Source organism: Sebastes umbrosus, chromosome 20, assembly GCF_015220745.1.
Source record: "Sebastes umbrosus isolate fSebUmb1 chromosome 20, fSebUmb1.pri, whole genome shotgun sequence".
Classification (NCBI taxonomy): Eukaryota; Metazoa; Chordata; class Actinopteri; order Perciformes; family Sebastidae; genus Sebastes; species Sebastes umbrosus.
In genome coordinates, this window is record NC_051288.1 from 8831084 (window position 1) to 8852917 (window position 21834).

At 40.7% G+C, this 21834-nt stretch overlaps 2 protein-coding genes across 16 annotated transcripts in view; both read right to left on the reverse strand.

Annotated features, from left to right (window-relative positions):
* Positions 1-11461, reverse strand: part of ryr2a (ryanodine receptor 2a (cardiac)) — a 167245-nt gene extending 155784 nt beyond the window's left edge. For 10 of the 14 annotated variants that reach the window (XM_037754083.1, XM_037754079.1, XM_037754085.1 and 7 more), the window contains exon 1: positions 11222-11461. In XM_037754083.1, the coding sequence (XP_037610011.1) occupies positions 11222-11269 (48 nt within the window). In that variant the 5' untranslated portion in view covers positions 11270-11461. The remainder of the gene's footprint in view (positions 1-11221) is intronic. The other 4 variants (XM_037754086.1, XM_037754084.1, XM_037754069.1 and 1 more) reach the window with 1 other exon arrangement.
* Positions 11462-16383: 4922 nt separating this feature from the next.
* mtr (5-methyltetrahydrofolate-homocysteine methyltransferase) overlaps positions 16384-21834 on the reverse strand; it is a 29424-nt gene continuing 23973 nt past the window's right edge. For both annotated transcript variants that reach the window (XM_037755317.1, XM_037755318.1), the window contains 5 exons: positions 21376-21575; positions 20276-20476; positions 19992-20184; positions 18469-18581; positions 16384-17592 (listed from right to left, as the gene is read on the reverse strand). In XM_037755317.1, the coding sequence (XP_037611245.1) occupies positions 17503-17592; positions 18469-18581; positions 19992-20184; positions 20276-20476; positions 21376-21575 (797 nt within the window). In that variant the 3' untranslated portion in view covers positions 16384-17502. The remainder of the gene's footprint in view (positions 17593-18468; positions 18582-19991; positions 20185-20275; positions 20477-21375; positions 21576-21834) is intronic.

Here is a 21834-nt window from a genome sequence, read left to right on the forward strand (position 1 = left end):
TTTTGTACCATAATGCGTGCAGGCCAATTACAAAATACAATTAAGTGAAATGACCTCAAAAGCCACTGTTTTCTGCTGGAAGTTCTGCTTCAGAGTGCAGAAAAGTGCAGATTTTAGCTTTAGCAAAATGACTGATGTGTTTGACAAAAGGTCGTTGGTTTAATTAGGCTTTTTTTAACAAAGCAGTCTGTGTTTGTTGAAATTTTCCTTTAAATCCAAACAGAAGAATATACAGGGACTTGCGGTGGACTCGGTATAGAAGTGGTCCTGTGTGGTGCAGTGTGGGGCGAGGGGGTGTTGCATTAGTGGGAGGAATGGCAGCGGAAAAAGCAATAGTCCTCCATCAGCTGTCAGTGCAGCACGCACACAAAGAAACTGATGAGCCCCGTTTTCTCAATATGAAAGTTTAATGACTTCCTTCCTAGTTTCATAAATGTTATGACCTCTCTCTGAGCCACACAATTCCCTCACTATCTATCAACCAATCACTGCATTCCAGATCAGCTCAAACCCACCCACACAGTGTAGATCAAGGCTCAGTGCACCATCCTTTTGGCTTTAAGGTCGATCATACCATATCAGTAAAAGAAGCATCAATCAGTCAAATCGATGGCTGTATTCAAAACCGCCTATTACATACTACTGAGGAACGCAGTATACGGTACATACTGCGTTCCTCAGTAGTATTTAGTATGAAACAGTTAAAGCGATGTACCCATACCGATACTGTATGTAGCGATGTAAACTCGTACCACTATTGCAATATTATGGAAAAAGCAAGCTATGCCCGCGGGCGATTGTGGAGCTTTTCAACTCCAAAAAGACAGATAAACACAGGTTCCTGTTAATTTATAATGGACATTTATGTTGTAATATTTAAACAAACTATCCGTCAACAAGGAAATAAAAGCCCCTCTTGTCTACAGACCGGTCTCTAGAGGGCTCCAGCCAGCTCATAGTGGTCTGTGAGCGTGACCGCCCAGCTGGCGAGGTAGCTGTCACGGCAGTTTGAGGAGCTTCTAAACTCAAAAATTGTTGGAAGAAATGTTCGATTCGCCATCTAATATCGTAAAACTGTCAATATTCAAAATCTACACACTTGATTTCTCGCCTCAAAAATGTTCAGAAGTGAATTTAGTGATGAAATAGCTACAAAAAACGTAAATAACTGGTTTTGACTGCTGTTGTTGTTTTTTAACCTGCAGTTTATACCGTTCCCGCGCTTTGCATTGTGGGATAGTCGGCGAGGTAGACTGGTCTGATGCAGACTGGAGATTTTTTTCCAAATCAGTACGTCATACGGGTATTTTTGGCATACTGGAGATTTTGCTTTTGTTTGCATATTGAATACTACATGCTTCATTTTGGCCAAATCAGTATGTAATACTAGTATAGTATGAGGTTTCGAATACAGCCACGCTACAATGGCCCAAAACATTTCCTTTGGTACGAACCGTGCTGCAGCTTCAGAAACGATGTCAATTCAAAAGCACATGTGAACATTCAAAACAAATACAACGGTAACGTGCTACGAATAAAAAAGAAAACGTGCTGCAGAAAGACGAAACAAATAGATTAAAAACCAACACGCCGCATGTACGATGCAAAGTCAAAAACACACAAACCCCGAAAAATGCTGCGTATCCAGTCAACACAACGGAAGTTCTCCGGGTCTCTAGGGGGAGCGCTAAGTGGAACAGAGGGGGAGAGAGACCGGACTTGACTGGTATCAATATACTTGACTGGTATCAGCACGAATACTAACTAAAATACTAAATTAAAACATTAAGTGGATTGATCCCAGGATATCTGCTACATGTTTTCATGTTTCAAAGTCTCCTTTCCTCAACATGTCCTGTCTTTCTTTAGCTCCTCTTCTTTAAACAACAGTTGTTTTCATACTTTTCATTTACTGGGTCAGCAGTGTATGTTAATAAAAACTTGTTTTGCTCCACAGGCCGGTCAGCATGTCCTTACATGGGGAACTGAGCTCCCTTGATGAATTTAGGACAGTGCTGAACTGGCAGAATGGGTACAGTATCTTTTATACTAACACAAACAAGCTCTGCATGGCTGCTCCTAAACACAGCTCCTCACTCTCACAGATCTATGCACTGCTCCGACCTATTCCACATAATACCAGCGAATATAAGACTGGCGCTGGTTTCAGACACTTGCTTCCAACGGTAACTTTGGTTATTAGGTGAGTGCTTGTGGATGACAGACCCAGGACAGGATGAAAGCACCTGTAGTTATGAGACTGTCCTCCCAGCATGATAGCTGTTAGTTCAACGCCTCATACAACCTGTATCCCCCAACAAGGACCTCTCACAGCCATTTATATTATAGACAATGTTACAGATCTATCAGTATCGGTGTATAATGTCGGCTAATAAGCAACAAGACACTGCAGTAAAGAGATGTCAAACTTGGTTTGATGTCATTTAGAAACGGTGCCACTGTTACGTAGGTTCAACTGTAAAATGTCCCAATCAGTATGTAAAAATTAAAATTATCTCAGGGATCTGTCTCAAGATTATGTGTTTATGTTAGGGCTGTCAATCGATTAACATATTTAATCATGATTAATCACATGATTGTCAATAGTTAATCATGATTAATCGCAAATTAATCACACATTTTTTGTCTGTTAAAATGTACCTTAAAGGGAGATTTGTCAAGTGTTTAATACTCTTATCAACATGGGAGTGGGCAAATATGCTGCTTTATGCAAACGTATGTATATATTTATTATTGGAAATCAATTAACAACACAAAACAATGACAGATATTTTCCAGAAACCCTCACAGGTACTGCATTTAGCATAAAAAATAAGCTCATCAATCAAATCATAACATGGCAAACTGCAGCCCGACAGGCAACAACAGCTGTCAGTGTGTCAGTGTGCTGACTTGACTATGACTTGCCCCAAACTGCATGTGATTATCATAAAGTGGGCATGTCTGTAAAGGGGAGACTCGTGGGTACCCATAGAACTCATTTTCATTCACATATCTTGAGGTCAGAGGTCAAGGAACCCCTTTTGAAAATGGCCATCACAGTTTTTCGAGAAGGAGGTTAAATAATGCTCCAAACTTATGCTGAAGTTTGGCGAGAAAAAACTGTCATGGCCATTTTCAAATTTCTAATAATAAATATATACATTCATTTGCATAAAGCAGCATATTTGCCCACTCCCATGTTGATAAGAGTATTAAATACTTGACAAATCTCCCTTTAAGGTACATTTGGAACTGATGAAAAATGTGGGATTAAGAAGAAGCCCAAGAATAAATACTAAAAAATATATATAAAACACGAAATTGTGAAATAATCCAATAAACTGTTGAAAGTCATCTTATTTTATTTCAGGTCATTTGTATTTAAGGCCTACAGGAGCTGAATATTTGATCGTCAAAAGATAGATCACAGGCGGAATGTCCCTTTAATTGACCTGCAGTGGCTATCCATTGGAATTCTCTGCTCGGTCTGCAAACACAGACATTTCTCTGTAACAGAGATTAAATGAACACAAACACACGGCTGCTGCCATGCTGGTTGCTTTGTGCTGAGACATCAGCAGTCACCAGTAACCATGTATTGATCTGCATTCAAAGTGCACTTAGCAGGGAGTGCTGCAGGATTAGAGGGAGGGGAGGGGATGGAGGAGGAGGATGAAAGGTAGGAACAGGAGGAGAGGAGAGGACGAGGCAGACGGGAGGAAGAAGGGGGAAAACAAAAAGCCTGGATGAAAATGTACTATTGCTATTAGAAAACTCAGCGTATTTAATACAAAAAAAAACACATTTCACTCTAAAAGGGAGATAGAGGCAGTAGAGCTAAACATTATCGACAGGAGCAAACGGTTGTTACCAGACAGTTATTGGTAAAGCCAGCGGTGATGTAGTGAGAAGGTCGGGCTAATCAAAAATAATGAGCTGCATGGGTTGCTCACGTACCATATGATACTACTGATAATCAGGAACCTTTATCACAGTTTAACTTAGTATTGATTGTGATCAGTAAGGAGTCTGTTTTCATTTAGATCCACCTGGATAAAACATATTAAAAGGTGCAGTGTGTAGGATCTGGCGGTATCTAGCGGCGAGGTGAGGAGAATGCAACCAACTGAAGCCTCTCCCGTGTGCAAAGCGTGTTGGAGAGCTACAGTGATTCATATTTGATCAGCGCCAGCCTAGTTTGACCGTTTGATCGGAGTTCACGAGTGATTGACAGCTGCTCAGAGACGGCAAGGCTCCAGCTCGGCTCTGATTGGTTGTTTTCCTCCGGTCTGTGAAATCTTGAAGATGCCTTTAGCAGCACCCGAGGACACCGGAGGAGGACACTGGAGGAGGACACCGGAGGACACAGAGGCACATCATTTTTTTCAGGTAACCTGTCTCATGTACTACTGTCAGGATATCGTGACCGTTTTTTTAATCATATTTGCTGCCTACTCCAGCTTTAATGAGGGTTTTTCAGTTTTTCTGGAGAGGATCATCTTCATAGGATTTCAGTAGTTTTTCCTGTCTGTGCTGCCACTCTGTATTGTACTGTCTTGTTGAATGAGTGTTGCTACGCTACTGCCTTTTTGCTCCGGTCTCTGCCAAATACCATTTGACTCTGATGAAGATGCAGTGCACGTCCAGACGTTAGTCACTTTCGCCTAATGAAGTATTAAATGAGTGCTCCGGTGCCTTCCCTGGGTTCACTCCCTATGAAGTGGCCCTCTCATTCTCCCCGTCCTCTGAGCGCTGCTCCACTAGAGCGTCAAGATGTTCTGAGGTGGATAGATGCACCTCACTATCAGTGCCACTCTCACCAATATACCACACTGTGTATACTGACTGCTCTAATACTGTAACTAAGCACAGTAAATCATCTACAGCAACCACAATCACACTGACTGAACTGGAATGAATTCATTATGAATATTACAATCTCATCTGATGTGGATAAATGAGGTAGCAAGACGTTGGTGTTGTAGTGATAGTTTGAAAGTGGTTGAGACAGTCCTAAACCGGGCTGGTCTACTTAATTGTTTGGTGGTGTACTGTATATTGTTAACTAAGCCTGGACTGGGAAATACCCAACAAGGTCTCACGGGAAGGCGTACAAATATCGCAAGATTACATGGACATTCCACTTGTCATGAGTAAAGCAATATTTAAGTCTGATGTTGCCTTATACATAAAATAATGATCCCAGTCACATCCACACAATGAGGCATACAGCTTATTAATTACACGCTCGTATCGTATCAGTACTCTGTATCGGCCAATACCCAAAAGCCCAGGTATCGCTATCAGTATCGGGACTTAAAAAGTTGGATCGATGCATCCCTAAAAATAAGTAAGTGAACTAAATAAAACACGTACGTAAACTACGGGAAACACGTCATGAACGTCAACAAAAAACAATCATCACGTGACAAACGTCACAAACGTAACTTACGAAACAAAACACCGGTCAACAACGGTCTTGAACACGGGTCACCTGGTTAAAAGTCCGGTCAAATAGTATAGAAGCAAAGAGACGAAACTCCGGTGTTTTCTTGACCACACCCGCTCCCGCCATTTTGGACTGAAAACGTTTATTATATTTATAATATTTTACTGTTCAACACAGGCCCCCACACGCCCACAATAAGTGGTCTTTCTCGCTTTTTATACTACGTCATTAACGCTTACCGTAGCATTTATACACGGATGCGTTTACATTGCAGTCAGTGCAGAATACATGGCGTACTCTAGAAACATGGAAATCAAGAAAGGCGTACTTATTGCATGCTAAATGCCTTGCGCAATAGTGTGCCATATATACACCTTTTATAATATTAATAATAAACGGTCTCACAATACCCCGATACTCAGATCTCTCCATTTGCTCCAAGTGGCGTATAGAATCCATTTTAAAATTCTCCCTCTCACCTTCAGAGCGCTGCACGATCAGACTCCTGCATATGTTGCTGAACTACTTTGCACCCTACTCATCAGCTCGCTCTCTGAGGTCAAACAGCCAAAACCTGTTGTCGGTACCACGCACTCGCCTTAAGACTCGCGGTGGTCGTGCTTTCGCGGCCGTAGCACCTAAGCTATGGAACGCTCTGCCCGCGCCTTTACGGTCGGCTGACTCAATGGATTCATTTAAAAGTCAGTTAAAGACTCACCTGTTCAGACAGGCGTCCGAGTAGCCTGTATGTACCGGGCTTGCATTTATGTATTTACTGTGCATTGTGTTTTAATTAGTCATTTATTAATCACGTGGATCATGTGGTCACCACATTTTTATATAACATTATTCTTGTATGTTTTTTATAAAGCACTTTGTGATGTTATGTCTGTGAAAAGCACTATATAAATACATTTTACTTACATTTTGTGCGAACGGGCTGAAATACCACACACACTCACTTTATCACCTGAAGCATCACCATCCAATAAAGCACACAGAGTGCAAGCACACAACCTCACACACCAGAAATCTGACCCATCCCCCGGAACGAGCATCTATGCACTGAGAGAACCACCTCCACCCCCCCCCCCCCGCATCAAACCGTAACATTACCATCTGCTTCGTGGAAAATTAAGGATACAAGCTGTTGAACATAACTGGTCCTCAATGGGTGTTCCCATTCTCCTCATTTCGAGAATACATATCTAACTCTGTGAAATTGCTTCTTTTTATGTATGTATTTGAGGGGTGCAATCATTATTTTTTTCATTATCAATTAATCTACAGATTATTATCTTGATTTATTGTTTGGTCTATATAAAATAGTGAAAAATGCCAGTCACTGTTTTCCTTTGTCTGAAAAACAGCTCATGCTGCTGCTCCAAAAAATTGACTCCACTGATTGATTAACAAAATTGTTGCCAATTAATTTTCTGACAATCAACAAATCAACTAATCGGTTAATTGTTTCAGCTCTGATGTAATTACTATTGCCATGATAAGTAAGTTCATCCTGTTCTGCTCTAATTATTTTAGAAAACCAAACAAAATATTCTTAAATGGTGGCCTGTTGGCAGCCACTCTGTATAGTAATCACATATACCTCCACTGCAGTAGTCCTATCCTCACCACAAAGTCATGTCATTTGGATATCAATTCAATAAATGCGTTATTGAAAACACTGATCTATGTTATCTGGGTCTGGATCCTGAAGGCAGCAGACTAAACATGCTTTTCCACAGCCACATTACCGGCTCTTTCCTGGGGGAAAACCAAGAAGCTCCAAGGCTGGGCTACATATTTAAACCCTCCAGTATGTTCTGTTCCTCCCAGTCGGACATACCCAGGGGGGGGGGAGGCGTCTCAGAGGCATCCAGATGAAACCAAACTACATCAACTAATGCAAAATGTTCTACTCTGAGATTCCTCTGAATGTCTGAGCACAGACACCCTATGAAGGAAACTTTTGGGGCTGCTTGTATCAAAGATCTCTTTACTCCAGTCACTACCCAGAGCTACAAGTTCTGGAACGTAAATTGGGATCTTTGGTTTTAGGCTCAGCTGCACTACAACAATCATAGTCTTTATTTCCATATATTCAAACATGACATTTACCATTTCTATTGAGAAAATTGTATTTTGACATGACTGCCTTCTTTTCATAATGGATTCATCTGTCATATGTTGTTGTGAATCGCAAATTAATCACACTTTTTTTTTTATCTCTGGGAGATTTGTCAAGTATTTAATACTCTTATCAACATGGGAGTGGACAAATATGCTGCTTTATGCAAATGTATGTATATATTTATTATTGGAAATCAATTAACAACACAAAACAATGTCAAATATTGTCCAGAAACCCTCACAGGTACTGCATTTAGCATAAAAGAATATGCTCAAATCATAACATGGCAAACTGCAGCCCAACAGACAACAACAGCTGTCAGTGTGTCAGTGTGCTGACTTGACTATGACTTGCCCCAAACGGCATGTGATTATCATAAAGTGGGCATGTCTGTAAAGGGGAGACTCGTGGGTACCCATAGAACCCATTTTCATTCACATATCTGGAGGTCAGAGGTCAAGGGACCCCTTTGAAAATGGCCATGCAAGTATGACATGGTTGGTACCAATGGATTCCTTAGGTTTTTCTAGTTTCATATGATGCTAGTATCTTCACTCTAACTTTAAAACTGAGCCTGCTACGACCTAAAAATTGCAAGTTGCCTTAATGCATTAAATAAATTCAGTCAAGTCTGATGTTGCCTTACACATAAGAGAATGACACTGTCACTTCCATACAGTGAGGCATACAGCTGATTAATAAAACACTAGTGTTGGATCGGTACTCGGTATCGGCCGATACTCAAAGCCCAGGTATCGTGTCGGTGCATCCCTATTGAAGTGCAACTGCACATTTAAACATGTTTTAATCAATAAAGATATGACTGAACTGTGATGAACATCGATGCTGGTGTTAATATTGACATATTTTACCAAATTTATAAATATCGGCATTTCATGGTTGAAATGGCTCAACACTCCACCTACTGTTTTAAATCAGCCCTAATCTTGCAGGGTCAATTCTGAGATTCTGAGTCGACCGTTTGGGACTAATCTAAATCATAAAATTGTTTTTTTGGTCTTTTTCAGGGCACCACTTCACAAGATGCTGAAAATCACACATTTGACATATTTGCCTTTAAGACCCAGACACACCAAACCGACATCAAAGAACTAGCGGCAACTATGTCTTGGACAAAAAGTTGCACTCGGACACACCGCAAAGACTACAACCTACGGACAACTACCACATACGTTCTGCACCTGCGTGAGAGGAAATAACTCTCCACACCAGCAGGTGGCGGTAGTCTGTATTCGTCATTCACAAAGGGAAACAGGAAGACCGAGGACAGCGGATATACAAGCCGTTGTTATAATACGTACATGAAATAAAGCGCTGTTTGCCGACCATTTTCACACCACTCTCACTCAACACTTAGCTTCATTCCAGATGGCCATGTTATAAAATAATCCGTGTATTGAATGATCAGATGAGAGTCATAGACTGCACGGTATAGCTTGCACAGTATAGTGATCGGGCAGTGGAGGCTATGCCTATGAGGCTATGCGGAGGTAAAAGGAAGTTACTGCTTTTATTGTTGTAGTCTGAGTAACTTGACGTCAGATCCGTTCCGTATCCGTCAGCCAAAACAAACTGCAGCCGGTTGCACCGAGGGTAGAAAATGGCGGTTGCTGGAAAAAATGTAATAAATAATGACAATGACTGATATATTTGACTTTAGGACATTTCTGACTACATTAATGCTGAAAATCAAACATTTTTACTGTATTAATTTAGATATTTTCCAAAAGTAAAAGTCCCTAGAAGTGTATGATTCAACTTTTTCCCATGGTTTAGTGTTAAAAAAGTGAATAAAAAAATTCGTCATCGAATCGCAATACTTGTAGAATTGCAATACATATTGAATCGGCACCCAAGTATCGTGATAGTATCGAATCGGGAGATAGGTGTATCGTCCCAACCCTACTTTTTATGGTATCAAACAACTAATTAAAACCAAACTTATCAGAAAAATTAACACATCAGTGTGATAAGAACTACCTAAAATGACAGAAACTAAATATTGTTGTGTACTTTGACTTTTGACCTATGCTGCAACCAGCCACCAGGGGGTGATCAAGATCATTTGGCTTCACTTTTTTGGGGAGCTGTCATGTCGTCCATCTTTATACACAGTCTATGGTCAGGGCTTTTATAGGCTCATACAGCTCAATTATTCATGAGGAGTGGAGCTTGAGTGTTCACCTGATAAATGTGAGTCCAATATTCACTCTCTTTTAGCTCTATGTGGCTCTTTAACCTGCTAAATGCTCCACTGTGTTCAACAGCTATAGTCTAACTTTCGTTCCCATTTGGCAACTGTGGGTTTTATCTGAGCCTTTTCACTAAAAACACCAGCCTACTATTGCTAGTAGACAAAGGGTTGAGGTTGAGAGCAAGTGAGGCTGAACCAAAGCAGTTCAGCTGTGTCCATAAAACCAAAACAATGAACTGAAAGATACCAAAGCGCCCTGTATAGAGCTGAGAGGAACTGCAGGGTTAGTGATGAATTCTCTGTGGGGTTGTCACTACGAGCGACTCCTCTCACATTACACATCGATATATGACCCAATATACTCTGCATTTAAAAACAAGCCGTAATGGATTTCTGTCCATTCGTGATGTCACGAATATACAATATTTAGACCCTTGACACAACGTAAACATTCTAAATGTGTCCCAGTTTATTTCCTGTTTGCAAAAAAAACAGCTTTAAATGCATCCTGAATACCACCTAATTCCAACATCTCCTTCCAGTGGAATAGTTTCATCTTGTTTCTCGAAGGATTTTTTATAGCAGTGGCATCTTAATAGCATTGCAGCAACCTTCCTCTTGCAGTCATGATACTGATGCTGCTGCACAGTGGTAACAATGGAACCATCTCAGCTCTCTGGCAGAAAAAAATGCTACAATTATAGGCTTTGATTTATTTGAAATTATATGTACATACATATTTATATACATATTAAGACTTTTTTTTGTGTAGACCCACCCCCCCCCCATTCCCTTCCCTTTAAAAATGAATACTCAGGTGCAGTGAATTCACATTCCTCTCATGTCCAATAAGACTTCATTATAGAACACAAATGACCACACACACACACACACACAGACACAGGGGAAGTGTGACATTCAGCTTCAGCTTAAATTGAAGTGAAGTGAAGCAGATGCAGCAGACTTCATGCTGCCAGTCTGCACCGCACTGCGCACACACACACACACACACACACACACACACATACCACCAGTAGCACCAGCAGCAGCAGCAGCAGCAGCTACACACACAGTCTGCATGCTGCCTGCCTCTTCAACTCCTCTCCTCTCTACAGGACAACCATGACAGCAGCTCCACCGGCTAACAAACACCTTCCTCCATGTCTTACTGTGTCAGTCATTATGTTTTCACACCTCTCTTTTGAGTCCTCTGTCTGTCAGCATGATGCAGACTCACTGACCAATGACTAGTATCTGGAGGAGCTGTCATCCTTAATGCGGTAAACTCCCCACTGCCCACACACACACACACACACACACACAGAGAGAGAGAGAGAGAGCAGAAAGACGCAGTGACACCCAGTAGCAGCACGCAGCAGCCGGTACTGAAGGCTGCAGAGCAACATTAGATAAAAAAACTTACAGTCCGCAGGAACTGGATTTCGTCCTCGCCTTCTCCTCCCTCGGCCATGGTTAAGCTTTCACGCGGAGATGCTCGTGCTCTGTATGTGGACTACCAGGCTGTGTGTGTGTGCGTGTGTGGCGGCGTATGCGTGTTTGAGACGGAGGAAGCCAACAACGCACTGTGTGGATGGCGTCTCTCATTGGATGGCGCGCGCTCACCGAGGGAGGAGCTGCACAGGTGTGAGCGAGTGTGAGTGTGTGTGTGCGCGAGCAGTTTGCTTTCCTCCCTGCCCGCCCCCAATCTCTCTCTCTCTCTCTCTGTGTGTGTGCCGGTTAGGTATGGAAGCTCATTTCTGCCATGAAAATTCAACCACCAAGTAATGAGTCCTTAATGCCTTAATGAAATTGTATCTTTTTTTTCTATTTTATTTATTTAAAGGTCCCATATTATAAAAAAGGTATGGATATATTATAAAGGTATGGAAGCTCATTTCCGCCATGAACGTTTAAAATTCAATCACAAAGTAATGAGTCCTTAATGCCTTAATGAAATTGTATCTTTTTTTCTATTTTATTTATTTAAAGGTCCCATATTATAAAAAAGGTATGGATATATTATAAAGGTATGGAAGCTCATTTCCGCCATGAACGTTTAAAATTCAATCACAAAGTAATGAGTCCTTAATGCCTTAATGCAATTGTATCTTTTTTTCTATTTTATTTATTTAAAGGTCCCATATTATAAAAAAGGTATGGATATATTATAAAGGTATGGAAGCTCATTTCCGCCATGAACGTTTAAAATTCAATCACCAAGTAATGAGTCCTTAATGCCTTAATGAAATTGTATCTTTTTTTCTATTTTATTTATTTAAAGGTCCCATATTATAAAAAAGGTATGGATATATTATAAAGGTATGGAAGCTCATTTCTGCCATGAACGTTTAAAATTCAATCACCAAGTATTGAGTCCTTAATTCCTTAATGCAATTGTATATAATTGTAGATTTTGTTTTCTATTTTATTTATTTAAAGGTCCCATATTATAAAAAAGGGAGATTTTCATGTTTTTTATTATTATAAAGCAGGCTTAAGTCCTATATAAATACTGTGAAAGTATCGAAACGCTCAATCCACAGGGAAATACACACAGCCCGTATTCAGAAACTCTGCATTTGAAACAAGCTGTCAGGATTTCTGCCCATTCGTGATGTCACAAATATACAATATTTAGACCCTTGACACAATTTTAAACGTAAACATTCTAAATGTGTCCCAGTTTATTTCCTGGTTGCAGTCAAGGCTTATTGAAGGAGGCTGGGACACGCATCATATCTTTTGGGGTATGACACATGCGCAGTAAAATCTGGCCTGCACTCGCCGAAATTGAGCCAATCGCAACACACGACTGCAGCTTCAGTTACACTGCGCATGTGTTATACCCCACACCCTAAGACCGATGTCCGCCCGTGACCCAGCCTCCTTTCCATAGGCCTTGGTTGCAGTGTATGTGAATGACATCAGCTGACAGGAAGTACACATGGACCCAAGCTGTTGCCTAGCAACGCAATTCCGTCAAAATGCACTAAAACGGAGCGTTTCAGACAGAGGGTAAATACAGGCATATTCAGGCCGGCAGTGTGAGGAAAATAAAGTTTTTTTTTTAACATTACAGCATGTAAACATGTTCTTGTAGAAAGAAAAAATAAGTATGAACCTGAAAATGAGCATAATATGGGACCTTTAAAGGTGCTCAATAGAGAGGTGAAGTCCCGCCCCTTCCTGTGGACCACCATGGGGCCTTATTTTGGAGAAAATATGTACGTTATAGTCAATAAGTAGAGACAAATATTTTTTGTTCCCGTTTGAATTGCGCCATGAATCACACATAAGATGTTTGTCAATTTAAAAGATAATTTTTCAAGTCAAGAAAGTCGCAGTTTGTCGTAGTATCATTTAGCTCAGTGAACTACATCTCTCGTCTCGCACAACACTATCCAGCTACGTTACTACACGACTTTTGGGTGTGTCGTCTTTCTAATTACGTTTTTTCACAGTCAATTGTTTTACAACAAACTGTGACTTTCTTGACTTGCAAAATTATGTTTTAAATTGACAAACATCATACTAAAAAAAGCTTCATGGCGGAATTCAAACAGGATAAAAAAAATATTCTCGCCGTTGACTACCGTACTTATTTTTTTCCGGAACTTCACCTCTCGATGGGCGAAGCTCCAAAAACGCTGGCTATGTTCCAAATTCTCTCACTTTTTCTTTGAACTTTTTGTACATACTGCAGCTGCCCTTACAAAGTACTTACTGTTGCATGCAATATGCATACAATTGGGACATACTACTTCGTCATAACATCTCGCCTTGAACTTTGACCTTCTTGGTCATATATACGCTGCGCAGAGGATTGTGGGTCAGAACAGCCGGAAAAGCATGCTGGCTTCCAAACTGCAAAAAATGTGACCGGATGCAGTAGGACATCCTGGTATTTTTGGAATACTGCATTGCATATTGGGACATACTAAATATTTTTCTGGTATATTAAATAGTATGGTAGTATGGATATGTGTCCTACACTTCACATAATGCAACCACTAGCTTTGTTCGGCCCTTCCTGTCTGGTAAATGCCCACATATTTTAATCTCCATGGCCCCCATTTGAGAAATAGGATTTCTATTAAATTTGCAGTCTTAAAGCCCAAGCTGAGATAACCTCAGATGACATCACTATGACATCATTAGGGGGGATTTTTTTCTGACTTGACAAAGATCTTCCAGAGCCACAGAAGACATTAATTAGACAACAGTTTAGTGCCTCTAAATAACATCAAAATATGTTTTTCTTTAAGGTAGACCGGAGATGTAAACTCAAAGAAAGACAAACAGAAAAATGTGTTGAAATTATTTATTTTCAAAAACAAAAAAAAACAACAACACCGTTCTACATGTTTTACAGTGTTTGCAATGCCACCATCATTTATCCACAGCTTCTTTTTTTTCAATGTAAGAAAATAAAACTGATTAAGAAAAAGTTTCATACAAACTGAGAGCAGCCACTGCAGCACATGAGGGCTTTTAAGACACATGTGAAATGCACTCAGCCAGCATCTTAGAAGATTTTAAGAGATTTTTCAGGATCATGGAATGAGCAGATGTGTTGTATACTACACACACAATACAACACTGACAATACCTGGTAATGTGGATGTTGAGAGAGAACTGTAGTCGTACCTCAGTGCATGAAAAGCTGGCTTTTTTTATTGCTGGATAACAGGACACTGGGAGTTCATTAAAAATGCTGATAACCACAGATGTTGCGAAGGGTTAACCCAGTTTACCAATTTAATCATTTGAAGATGAGACTTTATAACACTGCTTGGTTCACTTTAGTCTTTACAACTGAGCTTAAAGCACCGTATTTCATTATAAATTATGCAATTACATTGAGTAGAATAACATAAAACATCTTTGCTTGTAAATGATTATTATTTCTGTTTTTATCACACACATGAACCTCAAACAAATAGCTGTTCGATTTCTTATTTACTCAGAAATGGGGTTTTTTGTAACATTTTGACTGTTTAGTTGTCCGGACAAGGTAGAAAAAGTATGTGATTGAATGCTTTTGAAACAGTTGAATATGCATACTGCTTAATCAAAAAATAATTAATATTTATAGATACATTTGTCCTACTTTACAGATCCTCTGCATTCTTAAGTCACTACAGTGATATTTGGAAGACAAGCATTTATCAACACGTTTGTCCAGGGTTTAATGTATAGTTATAGTGTAGTTAATTTGCTTTTATACATATTAGATTTGGTTTGAATTAAAGATTCTATCCTTTAACATACATCTAATATACTTTGGGATGTTTTCCTCAATACTTTTTGAGTGCAAGCAAATTGCTCCGTATGACCAAGTATAAAACTGTAACTGAAAACTGTCATGTATTGACAGTTGCCACTTAATGTAAGAATAAATTCTTATTTTTACTGATTTTCTGATCAGATATTTCCTGATGATAATCATAATCATTTGTTTTTTTCCCCTGAATCAAATTTCTTCTAAAACTGTTTGCATTAAAGGAATAGTTCAACATTTTGAGAAATACACTTATTCACTTTCTTTGCATGAGTGACATGGAAAGATTGATATCAATCATGTCGGTGTGTTAAAGTACAGAGCTGGAGTCAGGATGTGGTTAGCTTAGCTTAGCATAAAGACTGGAAGCAGGGGGAAACATCTAGCCTGGTTCTGTTCAAAGATCAAAACTACACCTACCAACACCTCTCAAGCTCACTAACAAATACAAAGTCACAGGCAGGTGCACTGTTGTCACAGTGAGGTTGCCAAGTTTGGTACCATTGTGCCTTTACAGAGACCAAAACCAAAACAGGTGTTCACCGATTGTGCTATAGGAAGATTGAAATGTTCATCAACATTTATGTACAAATAAAAAAAAGAAAAAAACGGATACAGCATGTTAATCAGTGAGATTTAGAGGTGTTGGTAAGTGTGTTTTTGGCTGGACCACAGCGGGCAAACCCTACAGTACAAACGCAAAAGGTCGGCCGAGTGTTGGAGTTTCCTCATTGGCTGTTGCTTTTTTAAAATGAAGAGGCGGGAACAGTCGTTTGTTTACGTTTTTCAGAGGGGCGTGTCAGCCGTTCCATTTCCACTAGATCCGGTGACGGAGGGCGCCTCAACGCTTTCCATTAATTTCCTATGCAGGATGACAAACGCTCAATCTGTCTTAATCTTTGCTAAGGTGCTGGAAAAATCAATGAGTCCAAATGATGATAGAAAAGATATCCGCACACTTAGATCTATGCAGTGTTCCACTTTACTCTAAGCTTTCGGTCTGTCAGACCTTCATCAGAGCGTACGTATGAGCGACCGAATAGCTTAGAATAAACTGGAATACTGCATAGGTCTAAGTGTGCGGATATCTTTTCTATCATCATTCATTTCCTATGGAAAGCAAGAGAGGCAGTCGCCCAGTGCATGATGGGAGTGTTGCGTCTGTATTTGCATTAAGTTGAAAAATCTAAAATTTATGCAAATGAGCCCGTCCAGCACGACGCATCTGGCTCACGAAACTTGGACCAAGCTGTGAAACTAGGCGATCTAGTTCTAAAATGAAACCAGATTCAGCAGTAGCATCGTCTGTTTCTCGCTTAAATGTTTTCAGAAGTCGATTTTTGGTGGACTGTTTAGACGGAATAACAGAAAGTTTACAAGCAGGCCGCCGTGTTGTTTCCTGTTTGAGGGACCAATCAGGTGCTTTCCACGATAGGGTACATCACATTAAATGAGGGTCCGTGACCTAATGTTTATCAATTTAGGGGTACTTGACACCAAAAAGGTTGAGAACTACTGCCCTAGTGTCCTCGCTGGACCTGGTGGACATGTACTGCTGGATTTAACACTATAGACACAACCACTGACTATTGGTGTAACAACTTAGCCACAAATTCACAAACTGACTGTACATGGTCCAGACATATACTCGGTTTGGACCGAGTCTTGTTTCACTACGGCTGAGCCAGGCTAACTGTTCCCCTTGCAGCCAGTCTTTATGCTAAGCTAGGCTAACCACGTCCAGACTCCAGCTCCGTACTTAAAAACACAGACTTGAGATTGATATTAATCTTCTTAATTTCACTCTCAGAAAGAAAGCAAATCAGCTCATTTTCACAAAACGCTGAACTATTCCTTTAAGATAACGTAACTATAAACGCTGATGTATCGCCCCTTTAAAAATCTTTTAAACATGTTTTTATAATCGGCAAATTAAAGTTTCAGTAACGGTCAGTAATCATGTTGGCACAAGTATTGACTGACTTTGACAGATCGCACAGCCCAGCCCAGTGGATGAGTGCTAAAATAATAATGATCTCAACATAGAGCAACATAACTGTACTTCTATTAAAGAAGTTCTTCTACTAAAGAAGACACGTGTGACTGTGATGTAACACTCCATTAATAAACATGGAATGCATTTTATCATTACATACAATGTATGTATGTGCTTAGTGTTTAACGGTAGTAGTTTGGTTGGCACAGAGGACTGAAATGTTCTGAATTGTACGGTAAAAATGTTGAGTAACAGTTGTGTGTTTTCACAGGTAAGTGAAATACTATGAGATGTCAGTGAATCCCTGTGTAAGTAGCCACAGGGAGAACCCGTGTGAGCTACAGTGGAATGGTTGGACCGTCAACCTGATTTCTGTGTTAGTTCCAGTTTCTCTGTGGTCCAGTTTCTCTGCTGGAGTGGTCCCACTCTACGCCTCGCTGTCATAACCCAGTATGGGAGCCAGCCATCTCTCCGCCTCCTCTACGCACGTCTCTTTCCTCCTGGCGTAGTCCTCCACCTGGAGACAAGAGCAGGAGACAACACAAGTTCAGCCTGATGTTGTGTCCCGAGTCCTCGCTGTTGCAAATCCGTCATCAAAATTTTTGTTAGAACTTCAACTGAAATTCCAGTTTGGATCACAGTTTTACTTTTAGTACTTTTTGTAGACGGAACCACTGGCATGTTCTTATTTATAAGGCTATTTTTCTCTGCTTTCGTCTTACCTACGGACCTACATACTTCAAAAAAGTACAGGAAGTTACGGTCTTCGCTCACAGGACTTAATCCTACTAACAGTCCCCAAAGTCCGTACTGAACTGGGAAAAAGAGCGTTCCAGTATGCTGCTCCCTCATCTTGGAATCAGCTACAAAATAACCTGAAACTTGGGAGAGCTGGTCTCACTGAATGTCTTTAAAATGCTTCTAAGAGATCTGTAAACAAGCACATCTGGCTGTAGATGTTTCGAATGCTGATGAATGTTTTTTCATACATTCTGTAATTTGCTCTTTTGTCCTCGTTTTCAATTGTTATGTTTGTTTTATGTCTGCAACCGTGTAACTGTGCTGCTGCCTGTCTATCTTGGCCAGGACACTCTTGGAAAAGAGATTTTTAATCTCAACGAGTTTTTACTCCTGATTAAATAAAAGGTTTAATAAATGTTACATTAATATTATAATATTGTCCGCCTGGCTTTAATGTGTTTTAAATCTGTAAAATTAGTAGTTAAAGAGGAAGAGATCTGTTATCTGTTAATCAAACTTGCTCAATGTCAGCAAAACAGCAACATCTAGAACACCCAATGTGATGGTATAGTATTAGTGAATATCTCGTTAACATTAATAACATGTCCTCTCGTTATTTATAGCAGTTAAAGATGTGGATGGTTAGCTGGACCTGCTCCTTGGTGATCTTTCCCACGGCGAAGTATGAGGCCTGAGGGTTGGAGAAGTAAAGTCCAGACACGGCGGCAGCAGGCAGCATGGCCAGGGACTCTGTCAGAGCAATACCTACACACACACACACACACACAAAACACACACATGCAGTTATTACACATGCATACAGCCATGAAAAAAAATACACATGTGATAACACACACACACACACACGATGTCAAAGTGCACACATGTACGCAGCAAAATGAGATAAAAGCAGAAGGTCAGTGTTTCATTTTCCCACTTGTAAAATCTGAATAATCTTGATTTTTATTAGCCTGAATAGAAAAAGTCTTTAAGTCTATCTGAGAACGTTTATGAGCCTTTTGTACTCTCATTTTTATTAAATCCGTTTTAAATGAATCGTCTCTTTTCGTAACGAGTTTCCACAAAATGATTGTTGGGGTCTTATTAACTTTGGTGTCTTATTATATTAGCCTAACCTTCTTAATGTAAAACATGACATGAACTAATTGTAACTTTATTTCCAATACATATGGATAACATCCGGATCCTGAGGACCTGATTTTGATCCTCCCACGGCTTAGGGGTTAAGATGCCAAACAGGACCCACAACGTCTCCGGTTCAAATCTGACTCGTGACTTCAGTTGGATCTCGCTCTCCATTGTTTGTTGTCATCTCTCCACTTTCGCTAATAAAATAAAATTAGGGCTGTTAAATTTAACTCGATCATAACGCGTTAACGCAAATTCATTTTAACGCCACTAATTTCTTTAACGCATTAACGCAATCAATCTTTCAGAGGTTGTAACGGGCTCATGGGAAGATACTGGCATCACATGAAACTAGAAAACCTGAGGAATCCATTGGTACCAACCATGTCCTACTAGTTTGCCGTGAAGGAGGCTAAATAACACTCCAAACTTAACGCTAAATTTTGGCGAGGAAAAATTGGCATGGCCATTTTCAAAGGGGTCCCTTGACCTCTGACCTCCAGATATGTGAATGAAAATGGGTTCTATGGGTACCCACAAGTCTCCCCTTTACAGAATGCCCACTTTATGATAATCACATGCAGTTTGGGGCAAGTCATAGTCAAGTCAGCACACTGACACACTGACAGCTGTTGTTGCCTGTTGGGCTGCAGTTTGCCATGTTATGATTTGAGCATATTCTTTTATGCTAAATGCAGTACCTGTGAGGGTTTCTGGACAATATTTGTCATTGTTTTGTGTTGCTAATTGATTTCTAATAATAAATATATACATGCATAAAAAGCTCCAGCTTTTAAGCTCCCCCCCACCCTCCTGTCTGCAAATGTTCAAATTGGAATTTCTCAATGTCGTGATGATCACTTGAGACAATATGATGAGTTTGGCAGCAGCTGGGCTGAGTCAGCATGAGACGTTCAAAGGATTCTGAGAAAACTTTCGACCTGCGTCTCGTGATAGAACAAGACAACTGCATTGGGAGCCATTCAGCTGCTGTTATGACTGAAATGAAATGGTTGGTGCTCTCACCAGTCTTCTCCTGGATCCCAGCCAGGCTCCACATGGTGGTCTTCTCCGTGTGGTCCGGCTGGCTGGGGTAGCCAGCTGCAGGTCTGATGCCCTGGTATCGAATCCTGTGGAGGTCTGCGGCCTGCAGAGCCTCGTCGGTACTGTAGCCCCACAGCTCCTTACGCACACGGGCATGGAGCTCCTCGGCGAAGGCCTGGAGGACGGACAGCAGGTTGGAGCAGAGACCAAAAAACACGCCGCGGCAGCAACAGTTAATACCAGCAGGGATGGTGTCCATACTGTACCTCGGCCAGCCGGTCAGCCAGGGCTTTGACCATGATGCTGCTGTAGTCGTCTCCCTGAGCCTGGAACTGCTGACTCAGCTCCTCAGCTCCAAACACAGCCACAGCAAACACACCGATGTAGTCCGCCACCCCGCTGTCTACGGGGGCAACGAAGTCAGACACACACAGGTAGGGCTCTGAACTGGAGCGGTCCTTCTCCGCCTGCAGCACACACACACACACACACACACACACACACACAGAAATGTGTTAATGTTACTTTGTATTAAACTCCTATTCTGGCTCCAACCTGCTTCAATAATTCAAAGTACTACTAAACACCACACATCAGCTGACTGATGCCTCCCTGTGGTAGAGCAGCAGAATGCTTTCTTTATGCTACATGTGTCCACGCCTCAATCTTTTTAGACTTAAACTACAAGATGAGCTCTCAGTAGGCCAAGGGTAGTGTACAATTATACAGGAAATGTCACATAATTGTTAAAACTGTTTTTGTTAGTTTCTGTTTATTATCCTTTGTGTCTGTGGTAACTGTCAGAAAAATACACCCACAGTAAGATACATTACTGTTAAAGACAGACATTTAAAGGTCGACTACATCTGCATTTTTCTACGGGTTTTACAAATGGAAACGGCAACTCAGCTGTTAGCAGAAAGCAGTGACGTATGAATAATGTGAATGCCAGCACTACCTCAGTCAACGTTAGCTGTGCTAAGTTTGGAAATAACTTAAAAGGGTTAGTTCGGATTTTTTTGTGGGGTTGTATGTATACTCCTGTGTTCTGTGAGGTCAAATATCTGTTTTTGTCAATGGAGTCTGGTGGCTTTGAATAGAGCGATATAACAACTTCAGTTCATCATGCAGGAACCTACGTCAGGTCACATGGAAAAAAGTTTTTAGAAGGGTTTGGGACAATATTATTATGACGCTACAACACACGTACTTTGACCAAAAAACAGCCCTAGTAAAAACCTAAAAAAAAATATGGACCCGCCCTTTAACAGCAGAGTGCTCCACAACATCATCAGCAACAATCAAAGCTGCTGCTATGAGGTGGATGAATGAAATGAAATATACTGCAACTGTTTGTGAAACTCACCTGTTGCCGTAAGCCACAGAATGCGGCAATGGGCTTGGTGTCTCTGCGTACAGTGACATCATCTTTGTACACATTGATGTCATCGCCGTCACTCTGGGCGGGCCAGAACCCCACCAGGCCCCGCCCCTCCAGACTGCCGTTGTCAATCATCCGGTGGAGCAGCCGCTGGGCGTCATCAAAGACTCGCCGAGCCTCCGAACCTGCAGGAAGACGGTATTACTAGAGATCAGACATGGTTTCACTTCTGTTACACGGCTGGAAGTCATTTCATGACAATGGTTTTGTGTTCTTGTAGTTGTTTACTTATTTTAGCTTTCAAGATGTTGTCACTGAAGATTTCACAGCACTAATCAACAGAAACTGTACAATAGTCACTTGCATCAAACCTGCATTCACAATACATACAATTTTTTTCATAACTTACACTGTATTGTACCAGCGTAGCTTAGTTAACATCCA